The 25,038-nt window shown below is 42.2% G+C and overlaps 1 protein-coding gene across 2 annotated transcripts in view; it reads left to right on the forward strand.

Annotated features, from left to right (window-relative positions):
* The window catches only part of NUP85 (nucleoporin 85), a 102,858-nt gene that overhangs the window by 61,155 nt on the left and 16,665 nt on the right, over window positions 1–25,038 (forward strand). For both annotated transcript variants that reach the window (XM_075846722.1, XM_075846723.1), the window contains 5 exons: window positions 5,257–5,300; window positions 17,680–17,749; window positions 19,042–19,163; window positions 20,569–20,703; window positions 23,258–23,371. In XM_075846722.1, coding sequence (XP_075702837.1) covers window positions 5,257–5,300; window positions 17,680–17,749; window positions 19,042–19,163; window positions 20,569–20,703; window positions 23,258–23,371 — 485 coding nt within the window. The remainder of the gene's footprint in view (window positions 1–5,256; window positions 5,301–17,679; window positions 17,750–19,041; window positions 19,164–20,568; window positions 20,704–23,257; window positions 23,372–25,038) is intronic.

Raw genomic sequence — 25,038 nt, forward strand, 5'->3', positions numbered from 1 at the left:
TACTACAGCAGAGTACTTAGGGCTTATTTAGACGAACGTGTAATACGTCCGTGCAACGTGCGTGATTTTCACGCGCCTCGCACGGACCTATGTTAGTCTATGGGGCCGTGCAGACTGTCCGTGAGTTTCACGCAGCGTGTGTCCATTGCGTAAAACTCACGACATGTCCGATATTTGTGCGTTGTTCGCGCATTACGCACCCATTGAAGTCAATGGGTGAGTGAAAATCACGCGCAGCACACGGAAGCACTTCAGTGGGACGCGCGTGATTCGCTCAACAGCAGTAAAAAGTATGAATGTAAATAGAAAAGCACCACGTGCTTTTCTGTTTACAAACATACAGTGTCAGAATGATGGCGGCTGCGCGAAAATCACGCAGCCACGCATCACACACACGGAGCTGTTAAGTACCTTTTTTGCGCGCAAAACGCACACGCTCGTGTAAATCCGGCCTAACTAGGAGTCCCCTGTATTCTTTGTTAGGCTGTAGTCATGCCATATGACATACATTGCCCGTTGACTCCCATTATTAAAATAAAAAAAAAGTCAAATGTTCAGCAAAGTGGTTGTTTTTTTTTTTCTTGCAGGATGTCTCTATTAACCCCTTAACGACTGGCGTATAGTGTTTTTACGTCGGCCGTTTGGGGTAGTTCTTCTGAAGCGCCGCCTTTTCACATAGGCACTTCAGGAGAACTTTTCTCGCATCGTGCGGGGATCTACTGAAGCCCGGGCTGTTGCTAACCGCCTCGGGCTTCAGGGCAACGATGGGAGACCACTAGCAGTTGTCTCCGATCATATTTAACCCCTCAGATGCAGCGCTCAATAGCGAGCGCCGCATCTGAGTGATTTTAGAGGGAGGGGCTCCCTCTCATCCCACTGGCATCCCTGCGTGCGTCGCGGGGTGCCAATGGTTTCTATGGCAGCCTGGGGACCTAACAAAGGCCCCCATGTCTGCCTTTAGTGATTGCCTGTTAAGCCATGCATGATCGCCTGTTAGTTTTATACAGAAGTATTGCAGTGTATTATAAAAGCGATCAAAAGATCGTACAGTAAAGTCCCCTAGTGGGAGTAAAAAAATAAATAAAGTTTGAAATGTCCCAAGTAAAAAAAAAAATTCAAAACCCACGTTTTCCCCTTACAAAATACTTTAATTATGAAAAAAAGTTACGCATATTTGGTATCACCGTGTCCGTAACTGACCCAACTATAAAACGGTTACATTATCTATCTCGCACAGTGAACGCTGTAAAAAATAAAATAACGCCGGAATTGCTGTTTTCTATTCATCCTGCCTTCAAATTTTTTTTATAAAAAGTGATCAAACAGTCGCATCTACTCCTAAATGATACCAATAAAAACTACAAGTCGTCCCTCAAAAAAAAGACCTCATACAACTACATCGGTCAAAAAATAAAAAAAAGTTATGGCTCTTAAAATATGGCAGCACAAAAACAAATAATTTTGAAAAAAATTTGTTTTTACTGTGTAAAAGTAGGAAAACATAAAAAAAACTATAAAATTTGGTATCGCCGCAATCCTAACGACCCGCTGAATAAAGTTATTATGTTACTTCTACCACACGGTAAACGGCGTAAAATTAAGGTGCAAAAAAATGCAAAATTTCAGGTTTTTTTTCCAGTACCCAACTAAAAAAAGTTAATAGAAAGTTAATCAATAAATTATTTGTACCCCAAAATGGTGCTATTATAAAATACAACTTGTCCCGCAAAATAAAAGTCCTTATACAGCTATGTCAACGGAAAAATAAAAAAGTTATAGCTCTTTGAATGAGACGATGGAAAACGCTACAAATTGCTCGGTCATTAAGGTTTAAAATACCTTTGGTATTAAGGGGTTAAATCGCATAGTCAACTATGCCATTCAAAACAGTAAATTAAAAAATGTATGCTGACCATGTCCAGTCAGTGCTGGCCGTGTAAACTAAGAGAGAGTAAAGGAGACACGGCGCCACATAGTGCAGGTAAACGGTAGATTAAAGTAGAGCTCCTAATATAATAGAAAGTGCTCACCTTAACCCGTTAGTGACCGGCCCATCGTGTTTCTACGTCGGTCACTAACGGGCCTTATTCCGATGCCATAGACTTTCTACGTCGCGGCATCGGAATAAGTTTACAGAGCAGGGAACTGTCAGATCTCCCTGCTCTCAGCTGCTAGAGGCAGCTGAGGGCTGGGAGCGTCCCTGCTCTGTCGTGTGAGATCGATATTAGTATCGATCTCACACGTTTAACCCCTCAGATGCGGTGCTCAATAGCGAGCACCGCATCTGAGTGGTTTTGGAGAGAGGGAGGGAGCTCCCTCTCTCCCCCACCGACACCCGGCGATACGATCGCCGAGTGTCTGTGTCTCTAATGGCAGCCGGGGGTCTAATAAAGGCCCCCAGGCTGCCTGGAGTGAATGCCTGCTAGATCATGCCGCAGGCATGACCTAGCAGATGCCTGTCCGTGTTAAACGGACAGGAAGTAATACACTGCAATACAAAAGTATTGCAGTGTATTATAAATGCGATCGCAGAATCGCATATTATAGTCCCCTAATGGGACTAGTAAAAAAGTGAAAAAAAAGTTTAATAAAGTTAATTTAAAAAAAAATGAAAAACCCAGCTTTTCCCCTTACAAAATGCTTTACTATTAAAAAAACAAAATAAAGTTAAAAAGTTACACATATTTGGTATCGCCGCGTCCGTAACGACCCGAACTATAAATCTATTACATTATTTAACCCGCACGGTGAAAGCCGTAAAAAAAATAATAAAAAACTATGGAAAAATTGCTGTTTTCTGTGAATACTGACTTTAAAACAATGTAATAAAAAGTGATCAAAAAGTCGCATCTACTCCAAAATGGTACCAATAAAAACTACAAGTCTTCCCGCCAAAAAAAAGCCCTCATATGACCGCATCGGCGAAAAAATAAAAACGTTACGGCTCTTCAAATATGGAGACACAAAAACAAATAATTTTGAAAAAAAAGCGTTTTTACTGTGTAAAAGTAGTAAAACATACAAAAACGATACAAATTTGGTATCGTTGCAATCGTAACAACCCGCTGAATAAAGTTATTGTGTTATTTATACCACACGGTAAACGGCGTAGATTTAGGACGCAAAAAAGAGTGGCGAAATTTCTGATTTTTTTCTATTCCCCCCCCAAAAAAAAGTTAATAAAAGTTAATCAATAAATAATATGTACCTAAAAATGGTGCTATTAAAAAGTGCAACTTGTCCCGCAAAAAACAAGATCTTATACAGCTATGTCGACGCAAAAATAAGAAGGTTATAGCTCTTGGAATGCGACGATTGAAAAACGTAAAAAATAGCTTGGTCATTAAGGTCCAAAATAGGCCGGTCATTAAGGGGTTAAGTTGTAGACACTGGCAGGTATCACATCGGGGAGAAGTGTAAAAAAGCTGCTGCCGGGTCCGCAAACACAACAAAAACGAGTTTGTTGTCAAGTAAATATAACAAAGGAGAGAAAAAAGGGACCAAAAGGGCGCTGCTAATAAAGGCAATGGGCTAAGCAAAGTTCATAATTTAATGTGAGGATACAGGGACGACAGGCTACTCGTTTCAACGCCGGACCGGAGTCTTCATCAGGCTCTTTCCAAATGGGCTGTTTCTTCTTTGATAGATTTGTATAGTGGCTGTCCAAAAGTACCACTGTTTCAATGTCAAATGTGGCATAGGAAAATTGGATTCCCTGGCCAGTTCTGCATTTGTCGTGGCAGGATGTTCCCTGCACCATTTCCTCTGTGAGTAAAGCTTGTTCTGTATGGGCTAACCAACTTCACCAGTGTATTTTAGACTGATCTTCACAGGAGGATCTGACCAACCTCACCTCCCAACTTAGAACATGTCTCCAAGTATTTATGGTAGGCCTCCCTTGAGTCGGTCTGTTTTTGCTGCCAGGGCTGCAGCTTATTCGGTCGCTATCCGACGCCCATTCTAGTAAGAACACTATGTGCGGTATAAATGAATGGAGAGGAGTGCATGACGCTGATTGGTCACTGATTCGTCCGCATCATACACTTCTCTCCACAACGCCCAGTTAGTAAAACAAGTAAACACGCCCAGTTAAAGACACAATACACGCCCAGTTGGACATACGAAAAAAAAACACGCCCAGTTGTCCATTTCAAAGCTCATTTGCATATATATATATAAAATAGCTCATAACTTGGCCAAAAATGAACGTTTTTTAAAAAAAAATACACGTTACTGTTATCTACATTGCAGCGCTGATCACATGCAATATGAAATAGGGGTTTGAGAATCTGGTGACAGAACCTCTTTAAGTCCCCTTGTCATCCATAAGGAAATAGCAGTGTTCCACCCGCCCTGTTTATCTCCCGAAAGTCGTCTCTGCTGTCCACATCAATGAGAACATCATCCTTCCTTCCTTTTGTCCCTCTCCATCTCATCTGAAGAAAATCCTGTTCTTGTTGAATTCATTGGAGGACACAGATTTCGGCCTCTTATTTGTTTTCCAGGCCTGGGACTATAGTTCTGGTTGTTTGTTCTTTTAGGACCATGGATATGTGGTGTTCTTTTTCTCCTACTGATTCGGTACAAACTGAATAGCCAGTGTCTGTGGGAAGGCTATGGCCTGCCTGAGCGGAGCCAACACCTTTTTTTTTTTTTCTACTTCACTTCAGCCTCCTAATGGCAGGGGCCTATATCGATGGTGCTGGGTCCCCCAATGTATTGAAACAGGGTTTTTATGGTCCGTACAAAAATGCAATATTGTAGTTCTGCATGCCCCATTTTTCACAGTTGTGCACACTTTTATTCAAAACAATGTAAGAGTAATTGAGATTAACATTTTATAACTTTTTATTAATGTATCAAAATAACTGTAATAACTCCATTAATAATTATGGGCTCTTGTATGAAGTAAAATAAGCTATCTAAAAAGAACCAAATTCTATCCACCACACAGAAGGATGCAGATGGCATTCTGAGATATTACAGATAAAAATACTGTTCTGTACGTCACAAGATTTAGTGCTGAGAAAGTACTTGTAAATATGTAAGACAGAACATAGATAATATCATGTCATCTTCTAAACATAATTAAGCAGCTTACTTTCTGTAAAAGGGAGCGAGGGAGAGATGTGCGCGTGTGGTGTGCGTGATTCTCCGGCCGTATATTGAAATATATATTTGATAATTGACCTACCTGTGAAAACAACTCTCACCAACGATTTAAATGTAACTTATGTTTTTAAACAATTATTTTAGGCTTCACACGAGATGGAGGTCAAAGCGCCAAGTACTCTGAGCAGGTAGGGCAATATAATGTGTGTTAGTTTAGTTTGAAAAAAAACACCATAAAAAAAAATAACTATATCCTGGACAAAAAAAGATAATGCTTCATCGTGCCTGCTTGTTTTAAAGTGAATCAGTTAACTGTACTATGCTGCCTTTACTGTTTGTGGGTGACACTGAGGATGGATATATAGTTTTCCTTTAACCTTTTTGCGCACCTTGGCGCACATGCACGTCCAGGTGAGCAGTATCTTCGCGCACCTTTGCGCGCAGTTACTCCCGCGCATTAACAGTTAACCGCCAGCACTGCACTACACCACAGCGGCGGTTAACTGCAGGGTGTCTGCCCTGCTCTCCCCGATTGCCGATTAGCGGCCTATCGCCGCTGAATTCGGCAATTAACCCCTTAGATGCGGCGGTCGAATGCCATCGCCACATTAAGTTGTTTAGAGAAGATCGGCAGCCCCACATCCAATTTCGGGGGCTGCCGATGGTTGTCATGTCAGAGGGACTGTCACGTCACAATGACAGTTGGAATACATTCCACTACATTGGTAGTGTAATGTATTCCAGCAGAGATCAGAGCTGTAGGTCTTCAAGTCTCATAGTGGGACAAAAAATAAAAGTTTAAAAAAATGCTTTATAAAAGTTATAAGTTACCTAAACAAAAACCTGCTTTTTTTCCTATAAGTTTTTTATTATAGGTACAAAATTAAAGGGAACCTGTCAACAGCATTTCACCTATTAAACTTGCAATACCTGGTGGTAGTGGGTGAAAAATCATTTCTATATAACCTAGAATTGTCTTCTTAGTCCGCTCTGAACCTTTAGGCCCCATGCCCACTTCAGTTTTTTCCTTCAGGGTGCTTGCCGTTTTTCTGACAGCTAGCACACGCACACTTCAGTTTTTTTGACGGTCCCGTTGCTCCGTTCCGATCCAAAGTAGAGCATGTCCTACTTTGGTCCGAGATTCCGTGACCGCAAGGCCCATGCAAATCAATGGGGCCGTCAAAAAAACTGAAGCCACACGGACGGCATCCGTGTGCCGTCCGTGTGTGACGGAGCCGTTGCCTAGCAACGGCCGGGCGGGCAGAAATATTACACTAATCGGCAGCCACTTGTCTCTCAATCACTGCTGATCAAAAATAAAATAAAATTCAGTTCATACGTACCCGGTCGTTGTCTTGGTGACGAGTCCCTCTTCTTCCTCCAGTCCAGCCTTCCTTTCTGACGCGGCAGCCTGTGATTGGCTGCAGAGGCGGTCACGTGGGATGAAGCGTCATCCCTGGAGGCTGGCCTTCTGACATCATCCTGACGTGCGTGACCGCTTCTGCAGCCTATGATTGGCTGCAGCGGTGACATGGATGAAACGACATCCCTGGAGGCCGGACAGGAGGAAAGTAAGTATGAACTCCGAGCGCCGAGCATGGTACTGTCCAGGGTGCAGAAAGTTACCGCCGATCAGTGCAGCCCATTAACTCTTTCAGCACCCTGGACAGTACCATACTCGGCGCTCGGAAACACGGAGTGCACATGGCCGCTAAAACGGGAACACGGATCCGTCAAAAACGGCCGTGAAAACTGTGTTGGAAGTGTGCACGAGGCCTTAAGCAACTTCTCCAGAGTACATAAATACCCTGTATGTGGTCATAAACGGCTGTTTAGGCACATGGCAGGTAAGGCTGGGCAACTAATCGGAAAAAACAAAACAGAAATTAACCGCAAATTACAGACATTTTATTCACTGTGCAATAGTAAATATATGTGGTTTTTCCCTTGAGTAATATATGTGTTTCACTGGATGAATACCAATGGGAATTTTTTTGGTTAGAGCCTAACCTTTAATGTGAGATTTATTTCACTTTTTAGCAATTTAAGATAGTAATACAATTGTATCCATAAAGTTCATTCACTAGCGCTTGCGCACTTTACATTGACATATGTAATAAGTTCAGATAGGACAAGGCTAGCAACTATGTCCACGTTTGATCATAGAATCAGGGCATTGTCTACACAGACCTCTGGAATGCCAGAGGGTCTAATCTATTAACTCTGTGAGCCCCTGATGAATTAAAGAGGCTCGGTCACCAGATTTTGCAACCCCTATCTGCTATTGCAGCAGATCGGCGCTGCAATGTAGATAAGAGTAACGTTTTTATTTTTAAAAGTTATGACCATTTTTTTATTTATGCAAATGAGGCTGGCAAAAGTACAACTGGGCGTGTTTACAGTAAAAGTACAACTGGGCGTGTATTGTGTGTGTGTACATCTGGGCGTGTTTACTTCTTTTACTAGCTGGGCGTTAGGAATGGGAGTGTATGATGCTGTATGATGAATCAACATCATCCACTTCTGTTCGTTAACACCCAGTGCACAGACACACAGCAAGTTCTCGAGAGATCACGCTGTGACGTCACTCACTTCCTGCCCCAGGTCCTGCATCGTGTCGGCACCAGAGGCTACAGTTGATTCTGCAGCAGCATCAGCGTTTGCAGGTAAGTAGCTACATCGACTTACCTGCAAACGCCGATGCTGCTGCAGAATCAACTGTAGCCTCTGGTGCCGATGTGTCCTCGCTCGTCCGACACGATACAGGACCTGGGGCAGGAAGTGAGTGACGTCACAGCGTGATCTCTCGAGAACACGCTGTGTCTGCACTGCCAGAAGCTGGGCGTTCTGAAGAGAAGTGGATGATACTTCTCGTCAGAACACCCAGCTAGTAAAAGTAGTAAACACGCCCCGATGTACGCACATAATACACGCCCAGTTGGACTTTTACTTTTCAACACGCCCAGTTGTACTTTTGCAAGCCTCATTTGCATAAATACAAAAATGGTCATAACTTGGCCAAAAATGCTCGTTGTTTTAAAAATAAAAACGTTACTGTAATCTACATTGCAGCGCCGATCTGCTGCAATAGCAGATAGGGGTTGCAAAATCTGGTGACAGAGCCTCTTTAACCCCTTCCCGACATTTGACGTACATGTACATCATGGAAAGCATTGACTTCCCGCAAAATGCCGTACATGTACGTCAAATGTTTGGCACCGGCTCAGAAACTCTGGCTCAGAAGTCGGTGCCATCATCACCGGATCTCAGCTGTATCTTACAGCTGACATCCGACTGTAACGGCGGGGACCGAAATTAGCTTCGATCCCCGCCATTAACCCCTTAAGTGCAGCGCTCAAACGCGATCGCTGCACTTAAGGTGTTTGCAGCTCATCGGAGCCCCAGAAATGAAATTGCCGGGGTTCCGGTGGCTGCAATGGCAACCGGAGGCCTAATACTCGCCTCCCGGTCTGCCTAGCACCGAAGCCGGTCAAGATCCGCCCGGCGGCGGAGCCTGATCAGCTTCCGTAGCTGCCGGCAAGATGGCGCCGGGTCAGGAGCTGATCCGGCGTCATCAGCGGTGGATGTCAGCTGTACTGTACAGCTGACATCCACCTGTAACGGCAGGAACCGGAGCTAGCTCCGATCCCTGCCATTAACCCCTTCGATGCAGCAATCGAAAGCGATTGCTGCATCGTAGCGGTTACTAGCAGATCGCCAGCCCTGACAGGCAATCGGGACTGGCGACTGCTGTTATGGCAACAGGAGACACAATGGTCTCCTGCTCTGCCATTACGGAAGCCTATTAGGCCCCGCCGGGAGGCGAAGCCTAATCGGCTTGCTGTCAGTGAATGACTGACAGATCTAATACATTGCATTACATAGGTAGTGCAATGTATTAGGAAAAAAAAAATATCTGACCATTGGACCTTCAAGTCCCCTAGTGGGACTTGAAGAAAAGTGTAAAAAAAAGTATCAAAAAGTGTAAAAAAAAGTGCAAAAAATAAAAGTTTGAAAACAATAAAAGTTTCAAGTAATCAAATAAAACACAATCCCCCTTTTACTCTTATCAAGTCCTTTATTATTGAGAAATAATAATAAACCATATATATTTGGTATCGCCACGACCGTAACGACCTGAGGTATCAAAATATTGTATTATTTATTGCACGCGGTGAACAGCGTAAAAAAAAACCGTAAAAAACGTTACCAGAGTTTCTGTTTTTCAGTCACTTTGCCCTACAAATATTAGAATAAAAAGTGATCAAAAAGTCGCACGTATCCAAAAATGGTACCTATAAAAACTATAGCTCGTCCCGCAAAAAACAAGCCCTCATACACCTCCGTCGACAAAAAAATTAAAACGTTATGGTTCTCACAACTTTGCGACAGAAAAAAAATACATTCTTTTTACAAAAGTAATTTTATTGTGAAAAAAGTTGTAAAACATAAAAAAATGCTATAAATTAGGTATCGGCAGAATCGTACTGACCCACAGAATAAAGTTAACATGTAGTTTATAATGCGTGGTGAACGCTGTATAAAAAAAACAAAAAAAGCTGTGCCAGAATTGCATTTTTTTGTTTACCTGGCATCCCAAAAAATAGGATAAAAGGTGATCAAAAAGTCACATGTACCCCAAAATGGTACCAATAATAACTACAGCTCATCCCGCAACAAACCAGCCCTCATACCGCTACGTCTATGAAAAATAAAATTAGTTATGGCTCCAATAAGTCAGGAAATAAAAAAATATGCAGTTGTGCCCGAGGGGAACATTTCTTCTGTTTGAAGAGGCGATTTATCAAGGACCTAAAATTAGGGAACCAGGAAAGGGAGGGCCCAAACATATCCGCTGGAAGCGCCGGTGTCCGTATTATACCAGGACAACACTTCCTAGCAAAATTCCCCAAACTACAAAGGTGCCGAGTGTGGACCAAAAGGGGGATAAGAAATGACACCATTTATCAGTGCGACAACGGCCTGTGCAGAAAGGATTGCTTCACAGCGTAACACACATCTATGGATTATTACTTTTTTTTCATACCACCTGACTATGCCCCTTATATACTCCGCCCCGCTTACATGTACCCCCACATTATAAAACACCAGCAATACTCAAACAAATTTAGTACCAAGCAAAATCCGCTCTCCAAAAGCCAAATGGTGCTCCCTTGGCTCTGAACCCTACAGCGTGCCCAAACAGCAGTTTCCTTCAACATATATGGCATCGTCATACCCGGGAGAACCCTTTTAACAATTTTTGGGGTGTGTGTCTCCAGTGTCATAAGCTTGGCATGACATATTTACCACTGAATGGCATATCTAGGGAAAAATATAAATTTTTAATTTGCACCATCCACAGTGCATTCATTTATGGAAAAGACCTGTTGGGTGAAAATCCTCACTACACCTCTTAATAAATGCCTTGAGGGGTGCAGTTTCCATAATGGGGTCACTTCTCAGGGGTTTCTTTTTATTATTTCACATCTGAGCTTCTGCAGTTGTGAACCAATACTTTGTAAATCGCCAAATTAGGCCTCCACTCCGCATGGTACTCTTCACTCCTGAGCCCTGTCATATGTCCAGGCAAAAGATTAGGGCCACATGTAGGGTGTTTCTAAAACCGGGAAACACTGCATAATAATTAGAGGGCTGTCTTGTTATGGTGGCACAAGCCGGGCACCACATATTGGCATATCTATGGAAGAAAATCCCATTTTCACTCTGCAACATCGAGTGAACACTAATTTCTACAAAACACCTGCAGGGTTAAAATGCTTACTACACCCCTTGGTAAATGCATTGAGGGGTGTCGTTTCCAAAATGGGGTCACTTCTGGGGGGTTTCCACTGTTTTGGGCCCACAGGCGCCCAGAAACCAATCCAGCAACATCTGCACTCCAAATGGCGGTCCTTTCCTTCTGAGCCCTGCCGTTTGCCCAAACAGCAGTTTATGACCACATATGGGTTATTGCCGTACTCGGGAGAAATTGCTTTACAAATTTTGGGTTCTTTTTTTCCTTTATTTGTTGAGAAAATGAAAAAATTTGCGCTAAAGCTACGTCTTATTGAAGAAAAAGGACTGTTTTTATTTTCACTGCCTAATTCTAATAAATTCTATGAAACGTCTGTGGGGTCAAAATGCTTACTACACCCCTAGATGAATTCCTCAAGAGGTGTAGTTTCCTAAATGGAGTCCCTTTTTGGGCGTTTTCATTGTTTTGTCCCCTCAGGGGCTTTGCAAATGTGACCTGGCCTCCGCAAACCATTCCTGCTAAATGTGATCTCAAAAAGCCAAATAGTGCTGTTTCCCTTCTAAGCCCTGCCGTGTGTCCAAACAACCGTTTATTACCACATGTGGGGTATTGTTTTACTCGGGAGAAATTGCTTTACAAATTTTACGGTGCTTTTTCTCCTTCAGTCCTTGTGGAAATGAGAATAAATTAGCTAAACCTACATTTTCTTTGAAAAAATTTAGATTATCATTTTCACAGCCTACTTCCAATAATTTATGCAAAAAACCTGTGGGGTCAAAACGCTCACTATACCCCTAGATAATTTCCTCAATGGGTGTAGTTTCCGAAATGGGGTCACTTGTGGGGGGTTTCCACTGTTTTGTCCCCTCAGGGGCTTTGTAAATGTGACATCGCCTCTCAAACCATTCCTGCTAAATGTGAACTCCAAAAGCCAAACGGCGCTCTTTCCCTTCTAAGCCCTGCCGTGTGTCCAAATATCCATTTATTACCACATGTGGGGTAGTGTTTTACTCGGGAGAAATTGCTTTATAAATTTTGCGATGCTTTTTCTCCTTTAGTCCTTGTGGAAATGAGAGAAAAAAATCGCTAAACCTACATTTTCTTTGAAGAAATGTTGATTTTAATTTTCACGGCCTACTTCCAATAATTTCTGTAAAAAACCTGTGTGGTCAAAATGCTCACTACACCCCTAGATAATTTCCTTGAGGTGTCTAGTTTCCCAGATGGGGTCACTTTTGGTGGATTTTCACTGTTTTGGCACCGCAAGAGCCCTTCAAACCTGACATGTGCCTAAAATATATTCTAACAAAAATAAGGCCCCAAAATCCACTAGGTGTTCCTTTGCTTCTGAGGCCGGTGCTTCAGTCCAGTAGCACGCTACGGCCACATGTGGGATATTTCCTAAAACTGCAGAAACTGGGCAACAAATATTGAGTTGAATTTCTCTGGTAAAACCTTCTGTGTTATAAAAAAAATTGTACTAAAAATGTATTTCTGCAAAAAAATATGAAATTTGTAAATTTCACCTCTACTTTGCTTTAATTCCTGTGAAATGTGTAAAGGGTTAAGACATTTTCTAAATGCTGTTTTGAATACTTTGAGGGGTGAAGTTTTTAAAATGGGGTGACTTTTTGGGGGTTTCTAATATATAAGGCCCTCAAAACCACTTCACAACTGAACTGGCCCCTGTAAAAATAGCCTTTTGAAATTTTCTTGAAAATGTGAGAAATTGCTGCTAAAGTTCTAAGCCTTGTGAGGTCATAGAAAAATAAAAGGATGTTCAAAAAACGATCCCAATCTAAAGTAGACATATGGGGGATGTTAATTAGCAACAATTTTGTGTGGTATAACTGCCTGTCTTACAAGCAGATACATTTAAATTGAGAAAAATGCTAATTTTTGCAATTTTTCACTATATTTTCGTGTTTTTCACAATTAAATACTGAATATATCGACCAAATTTTACCACTATCTTAAAGTCCAATGTGTCACGAGAAAACAATCTCAGAATCGCTTGGATAGGTAAAGCATTCCGGAGTTATTACCACATAAAGTGAAACATGTCAGATTTGAAAAATGAGGCTCTGTCAGGAAGGTCAAAAGTGGCTAAAGAGGGAAGGGGTTAATTATGAGTAAGGAAACGCGTAGGGCTAGATAACTACAGATAGGCAGGATTAGTGTGTTGCTAAACACGAGATCCTCACAGTGGAATCCACAGCAGCAGCTGAAGCTGTATCAGCTCCTGGCACTACAGGGCTTGATAAAGCAGCTGATCTGCTAATAAGAGAGCTGCACAGAGATCTCTATAGCAGCAGTAGCTGAAATACAAGAGATTCATATAGAGGAACTCCTAGAGCAGCTGCTCATGTTGCATCAGTTCCTGGCACACACCTTGTGACAAGGAGGGTACCGGTCCCAACTTGGAACTAAAATATTTAAACATAATATTTTTTGAAAAAATATAAAAATAAATAAAAACCAGGAAAATGCTAAAATAAATTATAAATACTAGAGTGTGATGGTATTAACCATTGAAATCTCATCCTTGTCCTATCTGAACTTATTACATATGTCAATGTAAAGTGCACAAGCGCTAGTGAATGAATTTTATGGATACAATTGTATTACTATCTTAAATTGCTAAAAAGTGAAATAAATCTCACATTAACCCCTTAGTGACCAGCCCATTTTAGGCCTTAATGACCAAGCTATTTTATTCGTTTTTCTATAGTCTCATTCAAAGAGCTATAACGTTTTTATTTTTTCGTCTACATAGCTGTATGAGGACTTGTTTTTTGCGGGATTAGTTGTGCTTTTTAATGGCACCATTTTTGGGTACATATAATTTTTATATTAACTTTTATTAACCTTTTTGGGGGGGATTATAAAAAAAAACTGAAATTCCGCCATTGTTCTATGCGTTTTTAAATTGACGCCGTTCACTTTGCGACGTAAATAACATGTTACCTTTATTCTATGGGTCGGTACGATTACGGCGATACCACATATGTAGAGGTTTTTTTATGTTTTACGACTTTTGCACAATAAAAACACTTTTGAACTAAAATTATTTGTTCTTGCATCGTCGCTTTCCAAGAGCTGTAATTTTTTTATTTTCCATCAATGTAGTGATTTTTTTGGGCTTGTTTTCTGTGGGACGAGACGTAGTTTTGATTGGTACTGTTTTGGGGTGCATGGGACTTATTGATTGATTTTTATTATGACTTTTTTGGGGGGCAATGGAAATTTTTTTTTTACGGTGTTCACTTTGCGGTTTAAATTACATATTAACTTTATTAATGGAGTCATTACGGTCGCGGCGATACCACATATGTGTACTTTTTTTTTTTTTTTACACTTTTACTAAATAAAACCACTTTTTATGGAAAAAAAGGTTTTATTTATTTTTTTACTGTACTTTTTATTAATAATCTTTATTTCACTTTGATTTATTTTATTAGTCCCACTAGGGGACTTTACTGTGCGATATTCCGATCGCTGCTATAATGCTCTGGTATACTTCGTATACCAGAGCATTATTGCCTGTCAGTGTAAATCTGACAGGCAATCTGTTAGGACGTGCCTCCGGCGCGTCCTAACAGGAATATGTCCAGGGCAGACCTGGGGGCTTTTATCAAGCCCCCGGCTGCCATGACACCCCATCGGAGACCCGATGGGTCGCGGGCGTTGGAGCAGGAGCTCAGCTGTCATCAGACAGCAGAGCCCCGGCACCAGCCTGCACGGGAGACCCGTGCAGGACTTAGACTAGGCTGACGTGAAAAGGCGTCAGCCTAGCCTAAAGCCCATTAGTGACCGAGGTAAAAAGGCGTATTAGTGGTCACTAAGGGGTTAAAGGTTAGGCTCTAACCCAAAAAATTCCCATTGGTATTCATCCAGTGAAACGCAAATTACAGACATCTTGCAAATTTCGTTTTTTTCAGTTTAACTGTATCTGTGTCCTCAGGACGCAGATGCAGTTGAATCTTATAGCAGAGCAAGGAGCATTCCGTTCCCTGCTCTACTATTGTCTGTAATGCCAGCCACTTATGGCTCAGCGCAGACAGGCGTAATGACGTTACTGCCTGTCTACTCTGAACCGTGGGCGGCTTGGCGCGCATGTATTCAGAGTCTTCTGGACCACTGACCTATATCGGCGTTTCAGGCATCTTATTGGTCCACGGTGTCCTCAGTGCTCGGCCTATTTACTTCCTCTTTAGTCTCAATGTCCGTGCGCCACCGGGAGGGAACGGTGCTCGCCCCAATTGTATATACTTGGATGATGGCGGTTATATACAGGATTGATGGGGTAATATACAGGGATTATGGGGATTCCTGTATATTACCCCCATCATCCCTGTATATCGCAGCATCATACAAGGATGATGGGGGTTATAGACCGGTGTTTTGGGGGTTATAGACTGGGGTGATGGGGGTTATGTACAGGGCCCTCATCGTCCTCGTATATACCAGCTCGCCATCACCTTTGTATGTAACTCCCATCAACCCTGTATATACAGATGTAGCCATCTCTACCTTGACTTTTAACGCATTAAATAAACAATGGCTAGATCTCTTATGTTGACTTTTTCAATGACTTTTGGATGGCTTTTGTTGTGTGATATCACGCTGCAGCAAGTTATCAGAATCAAGTTAAAAATTGCTACAGCCGTAGCCCCATCAGTCGTGTATATACCATTGTGGCGGGCACTGTCCGCTCGCTGTGATGCATGGGCATTGTGGCTATACAAGAAGTGAATGCGGTGGGCATTGAGGACACTGTGGACCAGTAGTATGCCAGAAACGCCGGTTTGTGGCAGAAGTCAAGCGGAATTTAAAATAATGCGCTGAGCCACATAGACCGGAGGAGCAGAGGGATCTCCTTCACTCGTCGTCAAAACGGTGTCAGGGGTGCATGTATTTTTGTAAAAAATTTTTATTGGGCACTATTGGAGCTATAAAGGGGCATTATAATGTGTGTGGGGCAGCGTCGGGGTATATTATAGTAGTATACAGCAGAATTGGGGGATATGGATTGATTCAATGGCGTGGCATGCATAAAGGGGGTGGCCTTAAAAATAATTTATTAATTGTAATCGAGGTTACATGTTCAATTGATCGTGATTTTGATTTAGGTCATAACTGCCCAACCCTAATGGCAGGGCTCAGAAGGGAAGAAGCGCAGGTTTTGCTTGTTTGGTTTATCTGCACCATGTCGCATTTGCAAAGCCACTAAAGTACCAGTACAGTGAAAAACCCCCAAAAGTGACTCTATTTGGGAAACTTTACTAATTATCTAGGGGTGTAGCGAGAATTTTCACCCCACAGGTGTTTCATAGATGTTATTAGAATTGGGAATTGAAAATTAAAAATTACATTGTTTTTTACAGTAAGGCCATGTTTACACTGAGTTTTTTTACGCGGAAACCGCGCCCAAAAACTGCCAAACACCTCCCATTGATTTCAGTGGGAGGCGGAGGTGGTTTTTCCCACCCACGAGCGGTAAAGCCGGCGCAAGGGTAATAGAAGCGTCATGCCCAATCTTCAAGCGTTTACGTCTCTGACCTCCCATTGACATCAATGGGAGGTAGAGAAAGCGTTTTTCGCTGCATTTTTACCCGCAGCACTCAATGGCCGCGGGCGAAAAACGCAGCAAACGGCGTGCAGGCAGATAAAAATGTGCCTCAAAATTTCAGACGGAATTTTGAGGCAGAATTTTCAGCCTGCAAAAAACTCAGTTTGAACATAACCTAAGATGTAGCTTTAGCTCCAGAGTAAAAAGAGAAAAATATATAATTACATATGGGAACACATTGAAATAATTGGCCCATAATGTAAAACCCATGAAATAAATAAAGAACTAATTTTGTGACTATTTTCCTTTTAAGCCGTGAAAATAAAAATCAACCTTTTTTCCAATAAAATTTTAGGTTTAGCTTAAAAAAAAATTTCAATTTCACATAGACTAAAGGAGAAAAAGCACCCCAACAATTGTAAAGCAACTTCTCCAGAGTAGGGAAATAGCCTGTTGAAATTTTCTTGAAAATGTGAGAAATTGCTGCTAAAGCCTTGTAACGTCCTAGAAAATTAAAAGGATGTTCAAAAAAACTATAAAAACATAATGTAGACATATGGGGGATGTTAATTAGAAACAATTGTGTGTGGTATAACTGCTTATCTTACAAGCAAATACATTTAAATTTAGAAAAATGCTAATTTTTGCAATTTTTCACAAATTTTGGTGTTTTTCACAACTAAATACTAAATGTACCGAGCTAATTTTAAGTTACATAAAGTCCAATGTGTCACGAGAAAGCAATCTCAGAATCGCTTGGATAGGTAAAAGCATTCCGAAGTTATTACCACATAAAGTGAGACATGTCAGGTTTGAAAAATGAGGCTCTGTCGGGAAGGTCAAAAGTGGCCAAAGCAGGAAGGGGTTAACTAGAACCAGATACTAAAATCTTTTTTGCACGTGATTATGGGGCAGCCATCTTGCCTGAGTTCCTCCTCTGCTCTGTGAACGGCACTACAGATATGCTTTACAGCAGCCACATGGATGTATAGAAACAGTAGTCCTGAGATGACCCATGACTTTCATCGGAGAGTGTGGTGGGCATGCTCTTTGATCTGTGCAGGGAGGAGGGGAGGTGTTATTTAGCTGCTGTCAATGCTGTGATCCTGTGTTTTCTGTGTCCAGCTTTATAATAGAGGTGTACAGGTAATCCTACCTGTGATGTAGATCGTTATATTATGTAGAAATAGATTGTAGTTTTCGGTTTTCTAATCGAGTTGTCTCTTCTGGGCTCTAGCTCGCTATCCTGTCTGCCATGGAGCTATGTTGGAACCTTTGTGAAATACTCTTCATTGAAGCTGCCACAGGTGAGCATATTTGGGAAATACATCTATCTTATAAATCTAATCTATCTAATTTCAACTCGGGTTCTGTTAAAGGGGTTTTCCAGACAGTAAAAATTGATGGCCTATCCTCAGGTTAGGCCATCAATAGCTGATGGGTCGGGATCCGACTCCCAGGACCCCCTGCCGATCAGCTGCTTTGAATGAGATGTAGCACTCGTTCGTACGAGCTTCTTCCCCTTCATTTCTACTTGCTCACTGTGAATCTTGTACATGCATTTAATATACTTTGTGTCTCAATGTCTTAACATTTTCAAGATGTTATTTTGCTGTGAGTGAAAAAGAACACTCTTTACATTCACATGCTGTAAATCTAGTCCTGACTTAGGCAATGCTCTGTGTGCGAAGTGCATCAGCAGCTGCACAGATCTCACTGATCGCCCAATACATTGCAGTAAACTGTGTTCATATCACCGTTCCTTTCCGCTGAGGGGTTCCGTCTTAGGTTTCCGCCGGGTTAACCCCTTAACGGAAAGGCAAACGGAAACCTTGGCTTCCGTTTCCCTCACCATTGAACTCAATGGTGAGGGAAACCTAGCTATTGGTTTCCGTTTGTCACCGTTGTGACAGGGTTGCGTTGTTTTTGACGGAATCAATAGCGCAGTCGACTGCACTATAGACCTCAATTTGATTTGACTTCAATGGGTGCGTGATGCGTGAAAAACGCCTAAATATAGAACCTGTCGTGAGTTTTACGCAGCGGACACACGCTGCGCAAAAATCACGGCCAGTCTGCAATGCCCCATAGACTTGCATAGGTCCGTGCGACCCGCATGAAAATCATGCGGGTTGCACGGACGAAAATCACGTTCGTGTAAATCCGCCCTTCGAATGAGCCTTAGATCTACCTCGGAATGTCCAAAGTGCTTTTCTATTAAAGCAAACCATATACACTTGCATTGAAGATGTGCAAAGTTGTAGCGCTATTCGGTAAAGATCCGGAATGCGATAAACCGTGTACATGGGTTAAAAATTTGTATTTTTTTGTATTTCATTGATTTCAATGGTAACAGATCCAGTGCAAATGGTATAAGTTTTTCCCCGTTGTGCAAGGGTTCCATCATTTTGACTGAATCAATACCTTAGTAGAATGCGCTATTCATGCGATATTGTTTCAGTCGGGGTTCCTCCGGTCATGGGTTTCCCTGACTGAAAGCTCAGACGGAGCCCTTGAACGGAATCCTGACGCAGATGTGAACGAAGCCTAAAGTGAATTATTTACATGCTGGAGTCAATGTTATAAATTGCACTTTTAGCTGGTTCCTTCCTGGTGCTATTGCTTGGCTGGATACGTTTGCATTCAAGTGACATAGACAACATAGCTAAAGAGGTTCTACAGAGTGAAAACCCCCTGCAGCATGACAGATTCTGGGATTTGGTAAGTATGAAGCCAACTAATTGTGTCATTGTGTGGTTGGTAACCATTATTCTGTTCTGCAGTTGTTCGGTGAAACTATATATTTTTTTCTTTTAGATTAAAAACAAAAGATTTTTTACTAAATGTTTCTGTGCTGTCAGACACTAGAAAGTTTTGAGTTTCTGCTTATGCATTGATCCATCCTTGCGGCTTATATTCCTGTTTTCTTAGCTTTATAAACCATCTAGTCCTCCTTAACCCCTTATTGACCAGGCCTGAAAAGGCTTTAATGACCAGCTAAATGTTTTTGCCTCTCTGCCTCTGCCTTTTTGTAATTGAATATATGTGTAGAGGAATAATCGAGGCACTCACCGGAGCTGGCAAAAAATGGGTTCTTTATTACAAAAAAGGATCTAGGTCAGGATGTGGAATTGCAATTCCACATCCTGACCTAGATCCTTTTTTGTAATAAAGAACCCATTTTTTGCCAGCTCCGGTGAGTGCCTCGATTATTCCTCTACACATATATTCAGCTTTTTGTGCTATTCTTTCGAAGAGCAACTCCGTGGCAATTTACCTGCAATTATCCAACAGTAAGCAAGCCATATTTTGACTCCTATTCCGACTGTGCGGTTTTGGTAGTGCCAGCCTCTTTCCTTCTTCCCATTGACTTTTTGTAATTGACGTTACTATATGAGGCTTTTTTTTTATGCGGGACATTTTATAAAAAAAATTCTGCATGGTTTGAGGGTAGAAAAATTTTATTATGGAAGTTTTCCCGGATAACCCTTTTAAATTAGTCATATGCCTTGCTTACACAGGCAGTTAGCATTTTTTTTCTTTTATTTTCCTCACTCTCTGCCTGTCTCTTCTCTCTGCCTGCTTGTTCTCTCTGCCTGCCTGCCTGTCTGTTCTCTCTCTCAAAACATGATCCAAAAGTAAAGGGGGTTTTACACTGGCAGATTATCGTGCAGACGAGTGTTCATAGAACGCAATCATCTGCTGGTTGTATAATTTTAAAAACGTAAATTATTATCGTTGTCTGCATCACGTCTCCTTGTGTAAACAGGGAGAAGCGCTGCAGACATGATGATAATGTATGGGGACAAGCAATCGGCGTAACGACCGCTTGTCTCCATCCATAGCTCCATGTGACCAGAGCAAACGAGCACCGAACAATATCGGCTGGTGTAAAATGCCCTTACTGACACTGTCTGGCTGGCTGGCTGACACACTGTCTGGCTGGCTGGCTGACACACTGTCTGGCTGGCTGGCTGACACTCTGACTGGCTGGCTGGCTCGATCGGTCTGGCTCTTTCTTTTTTTTTTTTTTTACTCTGGCTCGATCTTTAAAACTTGCGCCTCTACGGTTAGCTTTAAGGTTTTGTTTTTGTAAACCTTTTTTTCTTTTGTACCTTGACTGCAGATCACTGGATATGTCCTGCAAGCTCGTATGGATGAAGCCCGGCAACTCTTGGCCAAAGAAGCAGCTGTTTCCACAAGCACCCGTAGCATGTGCCGAGTCCTCGATGATCTCCTCAAGAAAATGCCTACATTCAATGTATGTGACCATGATCAACTGGTGGTGGCTACTTTTAGTTTGAACCGTTCTGTGCTTTTAGTAGCGATGAGTTAGATGAATCTGTGTTCACTCTAATATAATGCACATTTTTCTAATTTTCTTTTTAGTCAGTACTGTACATCTTTCCTGTAAAACGCTTTCTATATCGCAGTAGTCCTCTATAAGATGGACCTTAGTGCTTTATTATTTCTATATTAATTTAGGTCTTTGGATTATGGGATCATCTAATTCAGGGGTCTCAAATTCGGCCGGGTAAGTGGGCCACATATAGAAAAAATTATAAGTTGACGGGCCGCATTTCAACAATCCAGTCTTCCAGTTTAAGTGTCGCTATATGCAGTCCGGCGGCTCAGGTGGCAGCATTTGGCAGACACACAAACGTCAAGTTTGTGCAGCACCCTTTTAAGAGGCTGCCGCAGAGCCCTCTGTAGAGGCTGCCGCAGAGCCCTCTGTAGAGGCTGCCGCAGAGCCCTCTGTAGAGGCTGCCGCAGAGCCCTCTGTAGAGGCTGCCGCAGAGCCCTCTGTAGAGGCTGCCGCAGAGCCCTCTGTAGAGGCTGCCGCAGAGCCCTCTGTAGAGGCTGCCGCAGAGCCCTCTGTAGAGGCTGCCGCAGAGCCCTCTGTAGAGGCTGCCGCAGAGCCCTCTGTAGAGGCTGCCGCAGAGCCCTCTGTAGAGGCTGCCGCAGAGCCCTCTGTAGAGGCTGCCGCAGAGCCCTCTGTAGAGGCTGCCGCAGAGCCCTCTGTAGAGGCTGCCGCAGAGCCCTCTGTAGAGGCTGCCGCAGAGCCCTCTGTAGAGGCTGCCGCAGAGCCCTCTGTAGAGGCTGCCGCAATATATACATATGTGGACCGTGCTGTCAGGGGCTTTCCCAGAGCTGGAGTACCGGAGCAGAGCCGCTTCTAGCACTCTGCCTGGTACTCCAGCTGTGCTCCTGACATCACTGTCCAGCTCTGGGGAAGCCCTAGACATCACTATCCATATGTGGACAGCGATGTCAGGGGATTCCACAGAGTCCCGGAGCAGAGCCTATACTGGCGCTCTGCCCGGGACTCCGCTCTGGGGAAGACCCTGACAAACTGTCCATATACGGACAGCAATGTCAGGGAATTCCACCAAGTCCCGGAGCAGAGCCTGTACTAGCGGCTCTGTGTCCCGTTGGCCGCAGATGGCAGCCTCAGGGGCCGTATGCGGCCCGCGTGCTTGAGACCCCTGATCTAATTTAACCCCTCAACGCACCGGTACGTCCTTGTACAGGGGGAGAAGTATGGCGCGCGCTCCATATGCTGCAGGTGTCCGCTGTGTTTCACAGCTGACACCCAGGAATAACCTCCAGGAGCACCGATCGTGCTGTTCCTGGCTGCTTAACCCCTCAAATGCTGCGGTCAATCTCAACTGCAGTATCTGAGATGTTGAAAAGAGGGGGGGCAGCTCATCACCCCCACAATGAGATGGGAGGTAGCGATGGTTGTGATGGCAGCCCAGGGGCCTAATCAAGGGCCCCAGGACTGCCTTCAATCTGCCTCTGTTAGGCCCTGCCAGCATGATCCACAGCACAGTGTGATTGTGCAGTGAAAGAAGCTGGGCTGGAACAATGAGAAGTGTATGACACTGATTGGTCACTGATTGGTCAGCCTCATACACTTCTCTGTACAACGCCCACTTGGTCAAAAGTAAAAACACGCCACGTTGGTCTTTAATAAACTAATTAGCATAAATCTAAAATTGCTCAAAAATGATCGTTTTTCAAAATAAAAAACACTGCTGTTCTCTACATTACAGCGCCGATCACATTATGTAGGAGATAGGGCGCTTATAATGTGGTGACAGAGACGCTTTAATGTGCACGGTGAACGCCGTAAAATATCATAAATGTAAAAGTTTTTTTGGTCACTTTAGTTCCCAAAATTTTTTTATTAAAAAGTGACCAGAAGGTCATATGTACCAGCAATTGGTACCGATAAAAACTACAGCTCGTCCCGCAAAAAACTCACACTGCTCAATGCACGGAAATATAAAAAAAAGTTATGGCTCCCAGAATGTGGTGAAACAAAACCATTTCTATTTTTTAACAAAGTTTTTTTTTATTTTTTTAAAGTAGTAAAATATAAAAAAAATCTATAGAAATTTGATATCGCCGTAATCGTATTGAGCCACAGAATAAAGTTGTTTTTACCACACGGTGAAAGACGTAAAAACGGAACCCAAAAAATCATTAGAGGAATCAGTTTTTTTCCAATTTCAGCTCGCAAATATTTTTTTTTCATCTTCCCAGTACGTTATGTGGTACTTTAAATGCCACCAATAGATACTACAACTCCACCTGCAAAATATAAGCCCTCACCACTCTATTGACGGAAAAAGAAAAACGTTACGGCGCTCTTGGAAAGCAGGAAGTGAATAACTAAAATAAAAAATCTAAACATGGCTGTGTCCGTAAGGGGTTAAATCATTAACAAAGTTTGGTTATTGATGCTTCCAATATCCATGAATAATATTTTTAGGTCTACAGTAAATATTTGTTCCTTTTCTCTTTTATAGTCTCAGACCCTGACAGAGTTTGAATTAAAGTGGCAGCACTGGCGGGAGGAATGTGAACGTCATTTGCAGTGTGGAACCTTCTCATCCAGTCCTCACATGGAATTCATCTGTAAGGTGCGTACCTCTACTGTAATGTTTACGCTTATAAATGAATAGTTTTATTTAGGCACTTGAAGAATTGAATATCCTTTAGAGCCTAGTGTAAAGAGGCCACTTTAACTGAGGACATCTACCATATCAGTTGAGCTGACTCTTACCATTGGTATCCATGGCTATTAATTCAGACCAGACCTGAGGGAAAAGGCTTACCGAGGGCATGAACTACTGAACCCAGTGGAATATATACTAACTGTGGTCGGACTTGGGTACAACTTGTTAGGGAATTCTATCCTGTGTAAGATTTTGATTTGAGATCTACACATGGGGTTGTGTGTATAAATGTCAGAAAAAAGAGGGGGTGGAGATTGTATCAGATTTCGCGATCTGTTAACAAAGAGCCAGTAACAATATCCGTAGGGCTTCTTGGCCTTAGGTAGTTTTGTGTTTTATATCTTTTTTTTTTTTTTTTTTCCTGTTGTACGTATTCAGAGTAACAGTCTTAAACCCTTAACGACGTCCAAAGTACTGGTGCGTTGTTATCCTCAGGTACTTGCCTTCCCGCCACTTTTGACCTTCCTGACAGAGCCTTATTTTTCAAATCTGACATGTCTCACTTTACGTGGTAATAACTTCGGAATGCTTTTACCTATCCAAGCGATTCTGAGATTGTTTTCGCGTGACACATTGGACTTTATGTAACTGTTAAAATTTACTCAATGCATTCAGTATTTAATTGTGAAAAACACCAAAATTTTGCTAAAAAAAGTTACAAAAATTAGCATTTTTCTAAATTTAAATGTATCTGCTTGTAAGACAGGCAGTTATACCACACACAATTGGTGCTAATCAACATCTCCCATATGTCTACTTTAGATTGGCATCGTTTTTTTGAACATCCTTTTATTTTTCTAGGACGTTACAAGGCTTAGAACTTTAGCAGCAATTTCTCACATTTTCAAGAAAATTTCAAAAGGCTATTTTTACAGGGGCCAGTTCAGATGTGAAGTGGATTTTAGGGCCTTATATATTAAAAACCTCCGATAAGTCACCCCATTTTAAAAACTTCACCCCTCAAAGTAATCAAAACAGCATTTAGAAAGTTTCTTAACCCTTTAGACGTTTCACAGGAATTAAAGCAAAAGGGTTTTTTTTGTTACAGAAATTCATTTTTAATCCATTGTTTTTATAAAACAAAGTTTTACCAGAGAAACGCAACTCAATATTTATTGCCCTGATTCTGCAGTTTTAGGAAATATCCCACATGTGGCCCTAGTGTGCTAATGGACTGCAGCATCGGACTCCGAATCAAAGGAGCACCTGCTGGATTTTGGGGCCTTCTCTTTATTAGAATATATTTTAGGCACCATGCCGGGTTTGAAGGGCTCTTGCGGTGCCAAAAGAGTTGAAATCCCCCAAAAGTTACACCATTTGGGAAACTGCACCCCTCAAGGAAACTATCTAGAGGTTTATTGCAGAAATAATTGGAAGTAGGCTATGAAAATGAAAATCTAAACTTTCTCCAAGAAAATGTTGGTTTAGCAATTTTTTTTTTCTCATTTCCACGGGGACTAAAAGGGAAAAAGCAATTTCTCAGTGTAAAACAATACCCCACATGTGGTCATAAACGGCTGTTTGCACACACAGCAGAGCTTAGAAGGGAAAGAGCGCCGTTTGGCATTTGG

The sequence above is a fragment of the Rhinoderma darwinii genome, chromosome 13 (assembly GCF_050947455.1).
Source record: "Rhinoderma darwinii isolate aRhiDar2 chromosome 13, aRhiDar2.hap1, whole genome shotgun sequence".
Classification (NCBI taxonomy): Eukaryota; Metazoa; Chordata; class Amphibia; order Anura; family Rhinodermatidae; genus Rhinoderma; species Rhinoderma darwinii.